Below are 13,743 nucleotides of genomic sequence, written 5' to 3'. Positions count from 1 at the left end.
TATTGGCATAGCTGACGATATTGCAGTCATGGGTAAAACAAAGACAGAGTTATGACTTTAACTTTCACCTACTGATGACAGAAGTGTGATAGTACTTTAAAAGCATAGAGTATCAGGTCAATGTCAGCTGAATACAGTTCTCTGGGTCTGTTTACACTGATCTGGTCAGATCCTAATAAGATCAAAGATATTTAACAAATGCTGACTCTACAGGATAAGGAGGATTTGTCACAATGCTTCAGATTTATAAGTTTCCTTTTCCCATAAATACCCAACTTTGTGAGCAAGAATTCTCTGCTGTGAGATTTGCTTAAGGACAACATCCATTTGTGTGCCGATTTCTATCCTCTCAATTAGGTTCTGACAGAAAAAAACTTACCTATTATAATTCTACAACCTCAAGAAAGTCAGGATTCTCAAAATGGGTGCATCACAAAAAAGCCCAGGTATGCAATACTGGCAAGATGAGAAACTTACTGCATTTGATTCCAAAACATGATGATCTGTGTAAGCTAACTATCCCAATATCGAATGTGAGAATTTAGCTCTCGTAGTCAACATCATGTGATTTACACATTCTTATTTATGAAGAAATTCACCATTGAAACAAATCACTAGCCATTAGAAATGATATGCTACAAACTGATAATGAGCCCAGCATGTTTGCAATGTATACATTTCAAAGTCCAATTATATACTTGAATTTTGATGTAAACCAGAAATAGGATGATTATGTCTTAGTTGAGTAGAGTAACAAACCCAGAAAAAGAACAAGATTTTCCTTTGATCAACATGTTGATGTTCAAGACTACAAGATATTGACATTCTCAAGACTGATATGTTAAACCTCTACCAGAGCTAGTGTGAACAGTTGCAATCAGCAACTGCCAAAGATGAGCAAAGCAAGAGCTGCAAAAGTTCCTTATCCACTTGACGGCCAAGATTTGTTCATTTTGGCCATCACAGCAAGTTTTATTCAAGAGAAAGTAGTCCCAATATTGATAGCATTATTTCAAAATATCATGTCCATGTTACACCAGGGACACATGGATATTGAAGATACAAGAAGTCTTAACAAATGCAATCTGTGTATTGGCCAGAGATGAATCAAAATACTTAACAACTCATGAATGCATGGAGTGGAGGGGGCCTTTATATCTACGTGATGTTTCATTGACTCCTCGGAAGAAAGTGGCATCAGATCTATTCGCAACAGAAAACATTACATCCTTGTGATGAATTGCTTCTTTAAATTTCCCATTACAGAGGAACCTTGATTATCCGAATGAAATGGGTGGGCTCTATTTCATTTGGATAATCGATTATTCAGATAATCGATTTTACTTTAAACAAAGGAAACCAAACTGATCTAACGCTGTGCTCTACCAGAGAATTTGTTTAAATCTATAATTTAAACAAACTAATCTTTGCAGTCCTCAAATTACAGGTTAAAATGTGAAGGACTTATCGCATAAATATTGTGTATCAAATCCCAGCATTAAACAAGGTCACAAACAGCTTCTGCAATCGCAAGAGCATTTGTCAGTTTCCGGGAACTCAGTCTCACTGATAGAAAGACAGAAGCACTGCCTCATGCATGCGTTTACATTCTCAGCCTTTTTTTGATAAAATGGCCTGGTAAAGTGACAGGACTACTGTAAAACACTTACTTTTGTAAAGGGCCATGTAACAACCCTTACCTAAAAAAATCCAGTTGCTGATGCTTGAACTGCTTGTATTTCTTTGTTTTTGCCAGCGTTTTCACATATTCTTCAGTACAGGTAAATCAAATATAGTTATCTCTTTGATGTAACATTTTTGTGGGACCTTGAAATCTTCTTTGGATAATCCAAAATTCAGACAATCAATATTCAGATAATTGAGGTTCATCATTACTCAACTTAACAATGAGATAAACATGACTGTTGCAGACATGTTGAGTTTGACTTTTAGTTTATTCAATATACCAGAACAATGGACCACAATAAACTGGCAAACTGTTTCAAGGTGTGGACTAAGTTGAGGTGATCAGTATCATATTTTCACTACACAATCCAAGCTTAAACAGCTCATCAGAACATTAAGTATATTCTATCAAATTAATGATCATTAAGGGTTGAACAAGAAAGGAAGATTTTCACATTGCATTGCTGCAGTTTCATCCAATGCAGTGTAACAAGGATTATCATCTCCAGCATGATATATACTTGGAAGACATGTCAAGTAACTAATTTTTAAAAATTGTTTTAAGAAACATGGACATTCTTCAAGATAGATCAGAAGGAAAGAAATACATTATGAGTGAATTATCAAAGTCCAAATAAAACTACTTGGATACCAACAAAAGATTCTATAGTAAGCAACCAACCCAGATCCTATGGCATCACTGCTGATTATGGTGCTGCATAGCAAAGGCAGAGAAGCAAGCTCAGACACAACAATCATGCATAAAGAGTTTGGAAAACACCTAATAGTGATTGTGTGGTGATGTTGAGAGGCAACAAGGCAACCAGGTTGTTAAATAAATGCAATGTGTATCTCTGCTGATGGGTATACAACCACCAAATTAGGATAGCTGTCAAATCCCAAACCTCAAATGCATTACATCTGCTTCACCTGTTTGTATCGCTATTGAATTGATAACTTGTATCTATTTACAACCTTTTTTTTCTGATAATAGAGGGATAGGCTCACATTAGTCTCTGGACAAGAACAAAACACCACCCCTAGATGCCTAGACATCCATTATCCCTGAGCCCACTGTGGTTTATGTTGCCTCAGGGATTAAATGGGAGCCACATAGTTTTCCCAACCCACAGGAGGCTGCTCAGGAGTCCCTGCCTGGGACATCCTAGGTTGCAGATGGGTTAGTGAGCCTGTTCCGCCTGCACAGTTGTGGTGTTCATTCAAGGGATTGTGCCCTCATCAGGGAATGGCTGCTGAAAGTGACATAAATCCTTATCCACCTTCAATCCTTACTCCACAGCTCCAACCCTGACTCATCTTTGGTCTTGGGTGCTACGACGATCTGGCAAATGAAATACCAGTCTCCACTCCAACTGGAACTAAAAGGAATGGAACAACCAGTCAATGTTTGGCTGGCAGCTCATGCTGCGAGGCACTCCCATGACCAGGAACTCTCATGACCAGGAACTCAAGCAAGAGTTCACTTGTGACCACTTAAATGCCTACTTTTGGTTCCATTGTGTTTTCCCCATAGGAAAACAGGAGTTCTCCAATCAGTGGGCAAGATACCCATTGGTCTAACAGAATCATAGGAGAAAGTGAGAACTGCAGATGCTAGAGATCAGAGTCGAGAGTGTTTTGCTGGGAAAGCACAGCAGGTTAGGCAGGAGCAGGAGAATCGACGTTTTGGGTATAAGCCCTTCACCAGGAATGAGGTTTGTGGCCCAGGGCTGAGAGATAAATGGGAGTGGGGTGGGGTTGGAGGAGTGTGTGGAAAATTGCTGAGAAAGCGATAGGTGGATGAAGGTGAGGGAGAAGGTGATAGGTCAGTGGGGGTAGTGATGGACTGGTCTGGAGGGCGGTGCTGAGTTGGAGACTTGGGACTGGAATAAAGTGGGGGGAGGGGAAATGAGAAAGCTGTTGAAATCCACATTTATCCTGTGTGGTTGCAGGGTCCCAAGGTGGAATATGAGGTGTTCTTCCTCCAGCCGTCAGGTGGTAATGGTTTGGCAGTGGAGGAGGCCCAGGACCTGCATGTTCTTGACAGAGTGGGACGGGGAGTTGAAGTGTTCAGCAATGGTGTGGTGGGGTTGGTGGGTACGGCTGTCCCAGAGATGTTCTCTGAAACGATCCGCAAGAAGGCGTCCTGTCTCACTGATGTAGAGGAGACCACACCAGATGCAATGGATGACATTGATCGAGGTACAAGTAAATTTCTGATGGATGTGGAAGGATCCCTTGGGGCCTTGGATGGAGGTGAGGGGAGTGGTGTGGACACAGGTTTCACACTTCCTGCAGTTCGAGGAGTGGAGTGTGGGCTGGTGGGGGGATCTTGGACCTGATGAGGGAGTCACGGAGAGAATGGGCTCTTTGGAACACTGATAAGGATAGGGAGGGAAATATGCCTTTGGTGGTGGAGTCCGTTTTGAGGTGATGGAGGATGATATGATGTATGTAGAGGTTGGTTGGGTGGAAGGTGAGGACCAGGTTGGGGAGGTGGGGGGGTGGGGTTGGGGGTTCTGTCCTTGTTGTGTTGGGATGGGTGGGGTTCAAGGATGTGGTGCGTGAAGTGGAGGAGATATGCTAGAGGGCATCGTCAACCACGTGGAAAGGGAAGTTGCAATCAGAATCCTAGCCAGCCTTCCTCCATAATCTGACTTTATCCTCAAACCAATATCTCATTGTGATATTTCAGTATTTGTGGTTTAAGCTATGCTTTTTGAATTAAAATCACAAACTTAGATCTTCATTAGTAGTCTTTCATCTTGCTTGTTACAAAATAATAAATTATTATTTTTATTCTTTCTTATTCACTAGTTAATATTAGGCTTTTGGGACAAAGAACAAGATTCAAATGTGAATGGAAGTGAAGATATAAGAAAAAAGCTGGGCCAAATGTCTGATGTGACATCACTGCCATATTTTCATGGAAACATCAGCAAAAAGGCCTGTGAAGTTTTATTTGCAGCCAAGGGAAAAGATGGAAGTTATCTAGTGCGAGAGAGTGAGACCATCCCAAATGCTTTATGCCTCAGTGTCTTGTAAGTACCAGTGCAACAACATGAGTTTTACTTACAGGTTCATTGTTAAGAAAAAGTCAAAAATATTTTCCAGTAAACTATAAATTTCCAAAGGAAACAGAAAAATGTGCCAAACTCTTGTTTGTCTTCAACTAATATTTCTGCTACATACATTAGTTATTGATCAGAAATAAGATCACTGACCAATTTGCTCATTCTCTTGCAATTTGAAGACATAATAACACCTCAGCTCAGATCAACTAATTCAGCATTGGGAGTTAAATCTGAGATTCTTCTGCTTTGCATGTCTCAGTTCATCACTTTTAATCATTCATACTTAGATGCATAACAATTCTTTTATAAGAATTAATTTATCATGTGGCCTAGTGTTTTTAGTCTACATTTTCTCACAAATTCATTTTTCTCTCTCTATCGTAAATCTACTAAAGATGACAAGATAGTGAAGGACAGAGAGTTGACAATCCAGAGAATCACGTTATACTGCTTTAAAAGAGTAATAAAGGAGTGTAGTATTCTTTCCTGTCAACTGTTCTTCATTTTGAAATTACAGAATTCAAAATAAATGCTCTTGCAATTAATGATAATGCTGTTTTGGTTGAAAGTATGTTATATGTAAGTGTGGTTTTGGCATTGAATGCTGTATTCTTTTTGGAGGAAAGGAGTTTATTAATTTGAAGAAATATGCATTCATTATCAGACTTGTGAGTGGTTTCAGGCTGTAGTGTGAATCCGGTAAGAATATATCAGAGTCAAGATTAGAGTGGTGCTGGAAAAGCATCCGACGAGCAGGAAAATCGACGTTTTGGGCAAAAGCCCTTTATCAGGAATGAGGCTGGGAGCCTGTGGGGTGGAGAGATAAATGGGAAGGGGGTGGGGCTGGGGAGAAGGTAGCTAAGAGTGCAATAGGTGGATGGAAGTGGGGATAAAGGTGATTGGTTCGGAGAGGAGGGTAGAGCAGATAGGTGGGAAGAAAGATTGGCAGGTAGGACAGGTCATGGGGATGGTGCCGAGCTGGCAGATCGGAACTGGGGTAAGGTGGGGGAGGGGAAATCAGGAAACTGATGAAATCCACATGGATGACCAGGGGTTGAAGTGTTCTAAGGCGGAAGATGAGGCGTTCTTCCTCCAGATGTTGGGCAGTGAGGGAGTGGCGGTGGAGGAGGCCCATGTCCTCGGCAGAGTGGGAGGGGGAGTTGAAATGTTCAGCCATGGAGCGGTGGGGTTGATTGGTGTTGGTGTCCTAGAGATGTTCCCTAAAGCGCTCTGTGAGAAGGCGTCCAGTCTCCCAATGTAAAGGAGACCACATTGGGAGCAACGGATACAATAAATGACATTTGTGGAAGTTCAGGTGAAACTTTAGTAAATGTGGAAGGCTTCTTTGGGGCCTTGGATGGAGGTAAAGGGGCAGGTGTGGGCACAGGTTTTGCAATTCCTGCGGTGACAGGGGAAGGTGCCAGGAGGGGAGGGTGGATTGTTGGGGGGGGCATGGACTTGATCTGTTAGTCACGAAGGGAATGGTCTTTGCGGAAAGTAGATAGGGGTAGGGAGAGAAATATACCCCTGGTGGTGGTGATTTTCCTGCTCTTCGGATGCTGCCTGATCTGCTGTGCCTTTCCAGCACCACTCTAATCTTGACTAATAATATATAATGGCTGTAATTGGTTTATGGAATGCCAGAGTTTTAGAAAATTTAGGCTGCTTATAAACTGTAGTTCTGTGAAAGTGGTTTCATTAATATCACTTGATATAGTTGCAAAGATTTGACACTTTATGAATGAGAAAATCATAATTCAATTTATTCTCGAGTCAGTTGGGATCTCAAATCCAAATTTACAAGGAAGAACACAAGCACAGATTTATAAAACAGAAATAATGAAGCTCCATTGCTGGTTTGAATTAGGCATGGATATGAGGTATGGAAAAGGTCAGAATAATTATTAACAGAACATTACTGAATCTTTCATTTGTGCTCACATCTAGTTGAGCCCTGATTTAGCAGCAATGTTGAACAGAGATTTCTGACTTACAGTGTTAACTGTCTCTTAAAAGATGCAAAACATATATCGTCATAAAATTCACTCAACACTAATTGTATAAATTTAATAATTTTACAGTTTAGTAATCAATATGGTGCAGATACTCACGAATACCTTTTTTTTTGCTTAGCTCTCAAAAAACTGTATATACATATAGAATTTTTAAAAATCATCAAGGACGTTATATGGTTCAGGTAAGAATGCAATTAATGTTCTTTGACCTATGATCCTACGACCTATTATCATGCTTTTCACTGCAGTATATAGCACAGCAAATTGTTTGGAAAGAAATGAGAGACAATTTTCTGACAAGCTTTTAGCTCGCAAGAGATGAGGCCATTCTCTTAAGTTGTGATACATTGTTGCCAGTGCACATAACATAGATCATGGAGTATAACTTTGTGCAGCATATAAGATTAACTCATTTCTCCAGCCTCAAAAGATATGTTTTTGCATAAAGTCAATATGATGCCACATCGTGCTACTTGCTTTAATAGACTCTAGATTAGAATGGTGCTGGAAAAGTACAGCAGGTCAGGCAGCATCCAAAGAGCAGGAAAATCGATGTTTCAGGCAAAAGCCCTTCATCAGCAATGAATGCTTTATTGTCAGCCTATATTTTTCACTCTACAAATAAATATTTTACTTCATGTTGCTTGATTATTGCATGCAAGTGACCAGACAAGCAATATAGATTGTATTGTAAAAATATTCTGCAACAAGTAGATCCTTTGCAGTGAATAAAAAAGTTAAAAACCACCCACACCCGTGCTGGTGGTTCATATTTATACTTATATTGTAACTTTCACACATTTGTGCATGTATGTGCAAGATCTTTTTTTTTAATTCTGTGTACTAACAGTAAGGCTGTTTTATGAAGTAGTCCAGTCATCTTTACTTAACATTATTGATTATATTTAACTGATAAATACACCAAAAAGGTAGGAGATCTGTATGCAGATGTGAAATGTTTTGGGATGTCCTGAGATATGAAAAGCACTACTTAAATTTGCTAGTTATTTCTCTGAACCAACTAGTCCTACTCAATAATCTATTTTTTTTCAGCAATAATCAATTCCTTAGGATTCATGAAACTGCTCATCGGTTTATTGTCAGATACAGTTTATTGAATGTTTACAATATTGATGATCTTAAAACAAATATTGCAAATAATTACATACCATACCATTTTTAAAAAATCATCAAGGACGTTTTATAGTTCAGATAAGAATGCAATTAATGTTGTTTGACCTACTACCACTGCACTATATAGCACAGAAAGTTATTTTTCAAAGAAATGAGAGACAATTTTCTGACGAGCTTTGAGCTCTCAGGAGATCCAGGCCATTCTCTTAAACTGCGGTTCATCAATCACATTACAGTTATCGATGCACATAACATAGATTAGGGGATATAAATTTATTCAGCTTAAATTGAACTCAATTTTCCTGCCTCAAAAACATGACTTTGCATATAATCAGTAGATGCTATAACTGAAAAAACTTGACATAAACAGACAGACTTAAGTTCCTCTATCTCTCCATATATTTAGATTCACAGAACATCCGTGAGGTTATCAGAAATTATGGATTTAGATTATGGATGACAGAAGAAATTAGATCAATTATTATCCTACCTTCATAAAAGGTTGTGCTCGCATTTATCCAAAGTCAGCATCTTAATCCCTTTGACAAAATGCTTTTGAAATTAATATTTTGCTAAGATAATGTTTATTATAATACATAGTGTAAATTGTGAGCACAAGACCAAATTTCTCCCATTTTTACAATCCAGGGAGTGTTTGAGATATTTGTTTCTGGAAGTGGTCCAAAAGTAGGTATTCTGTGCTCACATTTTTTAATGATCAAACATTCTTCATCCAGAAGCAAAGTTAAAGTTACAAAGATATTAAGAACATTTATTTTGGTCCTTTATAATTAAAGTAATTAATTTATCTTTTCTTACTGCATGAGTATATTAATCTGTTCAAATAAATTAAGTGTTAAATTAAGTGTAAGTATAAAGCAGTCCAAATAAATCCCGCTGGCATTTGGTATTTAAGTGACTAAGTATATGGAAAAAAATTCTTGAACACACATATTTCAGGCATCCAACTTCACAATCTATTTCTGGGATGAGCTTATAAGCATTTTTAGAAAAAAACCTGGTTTTGCATCTATTATGGGCTTTTCAGAAGTTCTGACAAGGTGAAGAGGAGTGAACAGGCTCCCTTCTTTTCAATCTCCATGATTGGTCGCAACAAAGGTTTAACTCTTTTTTTTTAGCATTTAGCTGTACCATTCACCAGTTAAAATGTAGCCAATAAACATACAAAATACTGGAGAAACTCAGTTAGACCTATTAAGCATATTGTCTTCAAGCAATCTCATGCATACAGAGGTATAAAGCTAAAAAATGATAGTTCCCAGAATTAAAGGAAGTTTAAAATATATATGGTTCAGTATCTGCCGGATGTCTACAAAGTATAAATTGTTCACCGACTACAACTGGTTTCAGGGACCATTAACAGCAGATAATACTGCAAATCTTGGTTTCCCGATGTTTCTTTTCAGTTAGTGTGGTCACTAGATTTTCTTCTTGGGAGGAAGAAAGAGCTTTTTACAGTTCCGCAGTCAAAAATGCAACACATTTACGTTTTTCTAATTCTAATAATTCCCTACAATATGGAAACAGGCCCTTCAGCCCTACAAGTCCACACCAACCCTCCGAAGAGTAACCCACCCAGACCTATTCCCCTACCTATATTTACTCCTGACTAATGCACCTAACACTATGGGTAATTTAGCATGGTCAATTCACCTGGCCAGCATATTTGTAGATTGTGGGTGGAAACCAGAGCACCCAGAGGAAACCCAAGCAGACCTGGGGAGAATGTGCAAACTCCACGCAAATAGTTGCCAAAGGCAGGAATTGAACCCAGATCCCTGGCCCTCTGAGGCAGCAGTGCTAGCAGTGTGGGTGGCACGGTGGCACAGTGGTTAGCACTGCTGCCTCACAGCACCTGAGACCCGGGTTCAATTCCCGCCTCAGGCGACCCACTGTGTGGAGTTTGCACGTTCTCCCCGTGTCTGCGTGGGTTTCCTCCGGGTGCTCCGGTTTCTTCCCACAGTCACAAAGATGTGCAGGTCAGGTGGATTGGCCATGCTAAATTGTCCATAGTGTTAAGTAAGGGGTAATGTAGGGGTATGGGTGGGTTGCGCTTCGGCGGGTCGGTGTGGACTTGTTGGGCCGAAGGGCCTGTTTCCACACTGTAATCTAATCTAATCTAATAACTACGCATACAGTCAGGGCTGTCTCCCACCTTCGCTGAAAGAGGTAAATATCTCTCTTATCCTTAAAAAAGGAAAGGATCCAGAAGATTGTGTGTCATACAGACCAATATCCTTGCTAAACTGTAGATTTTAAAATCCTTTCTAAAACGTTAGCATTGAGACTGTTTCCACACTGTAATGTAATCTTAATCTTAATCTTAATCTTAATCTTAAATCTTAGCCACTGTACCACCCTGTTGTTTCTCTAAAAGATACTGTTTGAAGTACAATCTGGTTGTATAGTATTAATGGACTCTTACAAGTACTTTCTGCAGATCATGTTTCATTCCTCACATGTGAAGATGGTGCAAATCTGATAGGAGATGAGGACTTTCTCGGTACTTCTGAAAACCAATGTTTTCCAGGGTTTGGGGTGAGGGTGGAGTGCACTGACTACCTCAGAGAAATTTGTTCATTTCACTCAGGCTGTCTCTTAATTTTTTGGTTTCATGAAATGTGGCTGTGGGAGATTTGTTATAACTAAAGCAGCCATCTTGTCACATATTAAAAGCCTGGAATCCATTTTAAATCTCATATTAGTATCTGCTTACTAAGTTTGTACGTTCCCAGGCTCAGTAAAGTGGCTGACCTTGCAGCTGTACTAACACTGATAGTGAGCTCTTTCCCAGCGTGGTAAAAACAATGACTGCAGATGCTGGAAACCATGGTGAAGATGAGACCCACGCCCTCCACCTCCACCAAGATTTCCATTTCCCTGGCCCCCAACGTCTCATCTTCACCATGGATATCCAGTCCCTCTACACCTCCATCCGCCATGACCAGGGCCTCCAGGCCCTCCGTTTCTTCCTCTTCCGACGTCCCCAACAGTACTCTTCCACCGACACTCTCATTCGTTTGGCTGAACTGGTCCTCACCCTTAACAATTTCTCCTTTGAATCCTCCCACTTCCTCCAGACCAAACGGGTAGCCATGGGCACCCATATGGGCTCCAGCTATGCCTGTCTCTTTGTTGGCTACATAGAACAGTCCATCTTCCGTAATTACACCGGCACCACTCCCCACCTCTTCCTCCGCTACATTGATGACTGCATTGGCGTCACCTCGTGCTCCCACGAGGAGGTTGAGCAATTCATCAACTTCACCAACATATTCCACCCTGACCTTAAATTTACCTGGACCATCTCTGACACCTCCTTCCCCTCCCTGGACCTCTCCATCTCCATTAATGACGACCGACTTGACACCGACATTTTTTACAAACCCACCGACTCCCACAGCTACCTGGATTACACCTCTTCCCACCATACCTCCTGCAAAAATGCCATCCCGTATTCTTAATTCCTCTGCCTCCACCGTATCTGCTCCCAGGAGGACCAGTTCCACCACAGAACTTACCAGATGGCCTCCTTCTTTGGAGACTGCAATTTCCTTTCCTACATGGTTAAAGATGCCCTCCAACACATCTCGTCCACAACCCACACCTCCGCCCTCAGACCCCACTCCTCCAAATTGTAACAAAGACAGAACGCCCCTGGTGCTCACCTTCCACCCTACCAACCTTCGCATAAACCAAATCATCCGCCGACATTTCCGCCACCTCCAAACGGACCCCACCACCAGGGATATATTTCCCTCCCCACCCCTTTCTGCTTTCCGCAAAGACCGTTCACTCCGTGACTACCTAGTCAGGTCCATGTCCCCCTACAACCCACCCTCCCATCCTGGCACCTTTCCCTGCCACCGCAGGAATTGCAAAACCTGCGCCCACACCTCCTCCCTCACCTCCATCCAAGGCCCTAAAGGAGCCTTCCACATCCATCAACGTTTTACCTGCACATCCACCAATATCATTTATTGTATCCACTGCTCCCGATGCGGTCTCCTCCACATTGGGGAGTCTGGACACCTCCTAGCAGAGCGCTTTAGGGAACATCTCTGGGACACCCGCACCAATCAACCACACCGCCCTGTGGCCCAACATTTCAACTCCCCCTCCCATTCTGCCTAGAACATGGAGGTCCTGGGCCTCCTTCACCGCCGCTCCCTCACCACCTGAGGCCTGGAGGAAGAACGCCTCATCTTCCGCCTCGGAACACTTCAACTCCAGGGCATCAATGTGGACTTCTACAGTTTCCTCATTTCCCCTTCCCCCACCTCACCCCAGTTCCAAACTTCCAGCTAAGCACTGTTCCCATGACTTGTCCTACCTGCCTATCTTCTTTTCCACTTATCCACTCCACCCTCCTCTCTGACCTATCACCTTCATCCCCTCCCCCACTCACCTATTGTACTCTATGCTACTTTCTCCCCACCCCCACCCTCCTCTCATTTATCTCTTCACCCTTCAAGCACTCTGCCTGTATTTCTAATGAAGGGCTTTTGCCCAAAACGTCGATCTTACTGCTCCTTGGATGCTGCCTGAAATGCTGTGCTCTTCCAGCACCACTAATCCAGAATCTTTCCCAGCATGGACATGTTCTTCTTTTACAAGAATCTATTGTAATACTAACACCTAGCAGCTACTAACTAGCACTGTCCACTCACTACGTGACTGAGGCTAGTGACCGGGCAAAGTGCCTACTTACTCATTGTACTGCAATTAACAGTTGCCTAATTGTTAAATGATTGTAACCTATAATATAATCACATAACTCTTTTTATATCTTATTGGAGTGACTTGTGACCATTCGGTCAACTTGTCTGTCCCTGTGAGCTCACAAATAAAGTCAATAACTCAAGGTTTGTGTGGCGCGATTCATTTTTCCTCTATATTGGACCACTATGAGTGAGTTACCCACTTCATAATTTATTTAATCCCCAACAGTGGCCAACTTATACATCTTGTCTGTGGCCATTTTAATTAAGTGATTTTGCTCCCTATTTAAAACCATTTTAGTTCATGAAAGTCCCAGGTATTAAACCAAATCATGGATTTCAAAGACAATAGTCTATATTTATTTTGTTGTGACATTTCCTTTCCACAGACAAAATGGACACTGCACAATAGTTGGTCAGAATGAGATCAGTACACAGACATTCCATATTCACTCTCTTTGTTTAAACCTGCGTTAAAAACCTAATTTAGGAGTGTCAAACAGATTTGGCACTCAGTCTGTGCTACCTGTCTGAATCTTATGCATTCATTATTTTGTTCGAAATTTTATGTAAAAGCAAAATACTGAAGATGCTAGAAATCTGCAATAAAAACAAAACACAGGAGACATTCAGCAGGCTGTGCAGCATCTGTGGAGAATGAAACAGAGTGTTTCAAGTTCAAAGACTCTTCTTTGGAATTTCTTTAGAATGCTCCTCAGACAGCTAAGATCCACACAAGCACACTATCATTTCTCTCTTTCTCTCTATCAACACCACCTCACTTTATCTCAAAGCTGTTCCTGGTACACAGTTCCATTTCATTTTTTGTCTCATTGGAAGTCCTAGCAAGAAACACTTTCATTTTCTTTAATCTACAATCCATGTGTTTGATTCAGCCGTTCTTCCACATTCCATTTCAGGTGGTATGTAGGTCTGGTCTTGTATTCTGCACGTCATTTGCTTTGAACTTTACATCAAACCAATTCAGCTGTTTGAGGTTTGAAACTTGGCTTGTTCCTTTGATCTTACAATGGGTAACTCTGGTTTGAATGCACTGGCATGCTCCTTGTCATCTCCACCAGTAGTGTCTGC

The 13,743-nt window shown here is 41.1% G+C and overlaps 1 protein-coding gene across 1 annotated transcript in view; it reads left to right on the top strand.

The window, feature by feature from the left end:
- The first annotated feature begins 4,541 nt into the window (after positions 1–4,541).
- LOC122555257 (SH2 domain-containing protein 1B) overlaps positions 4,542–13,743 on the top strand; it is a 33,540-nt gene continuing 24,338 nt past the window's right edge. The window contains exons 1-2 of the mRNA XM_043701065.2: positions 4,542–4,727; positions 6,894–6,957. Of these exons, the coding sequence (XP_043557000.1) occupies positions 4,582–4,727; positions 6,894–6,957 (210 nt within the window). The 5' untranslated portion in view covers positions 4,542–4,581. The remainder of the gene's footprint in view (positions 4,728–6,893; positions 6,958–13,743) is intronic.

This window comes from Chiloscyllium plagiosum, unplaced genomic scaffold (assembly GCF_037043375.1).
Source record: "Chiloscyllium plagiosum isolate Xiang-an unplaced genomic scaffold, Cpla_swu_hap1 HiC_scaffold_12, whole genome shotgun sequence".
In the NCBI taxonomy this organism is placed as follows: Eukaryota; Metazoa; Chordata; class Chondrichthyes; order Orectolobiformes; family Hemiscylliidae; genus Chiloscyllium; species Chiloscyllium plagiosum.
The sequence above is the reverse complement of the archived record's forward strand: the minus strand, read 5'-3'. Positions and strand labels throughout refer to the sequence as shown.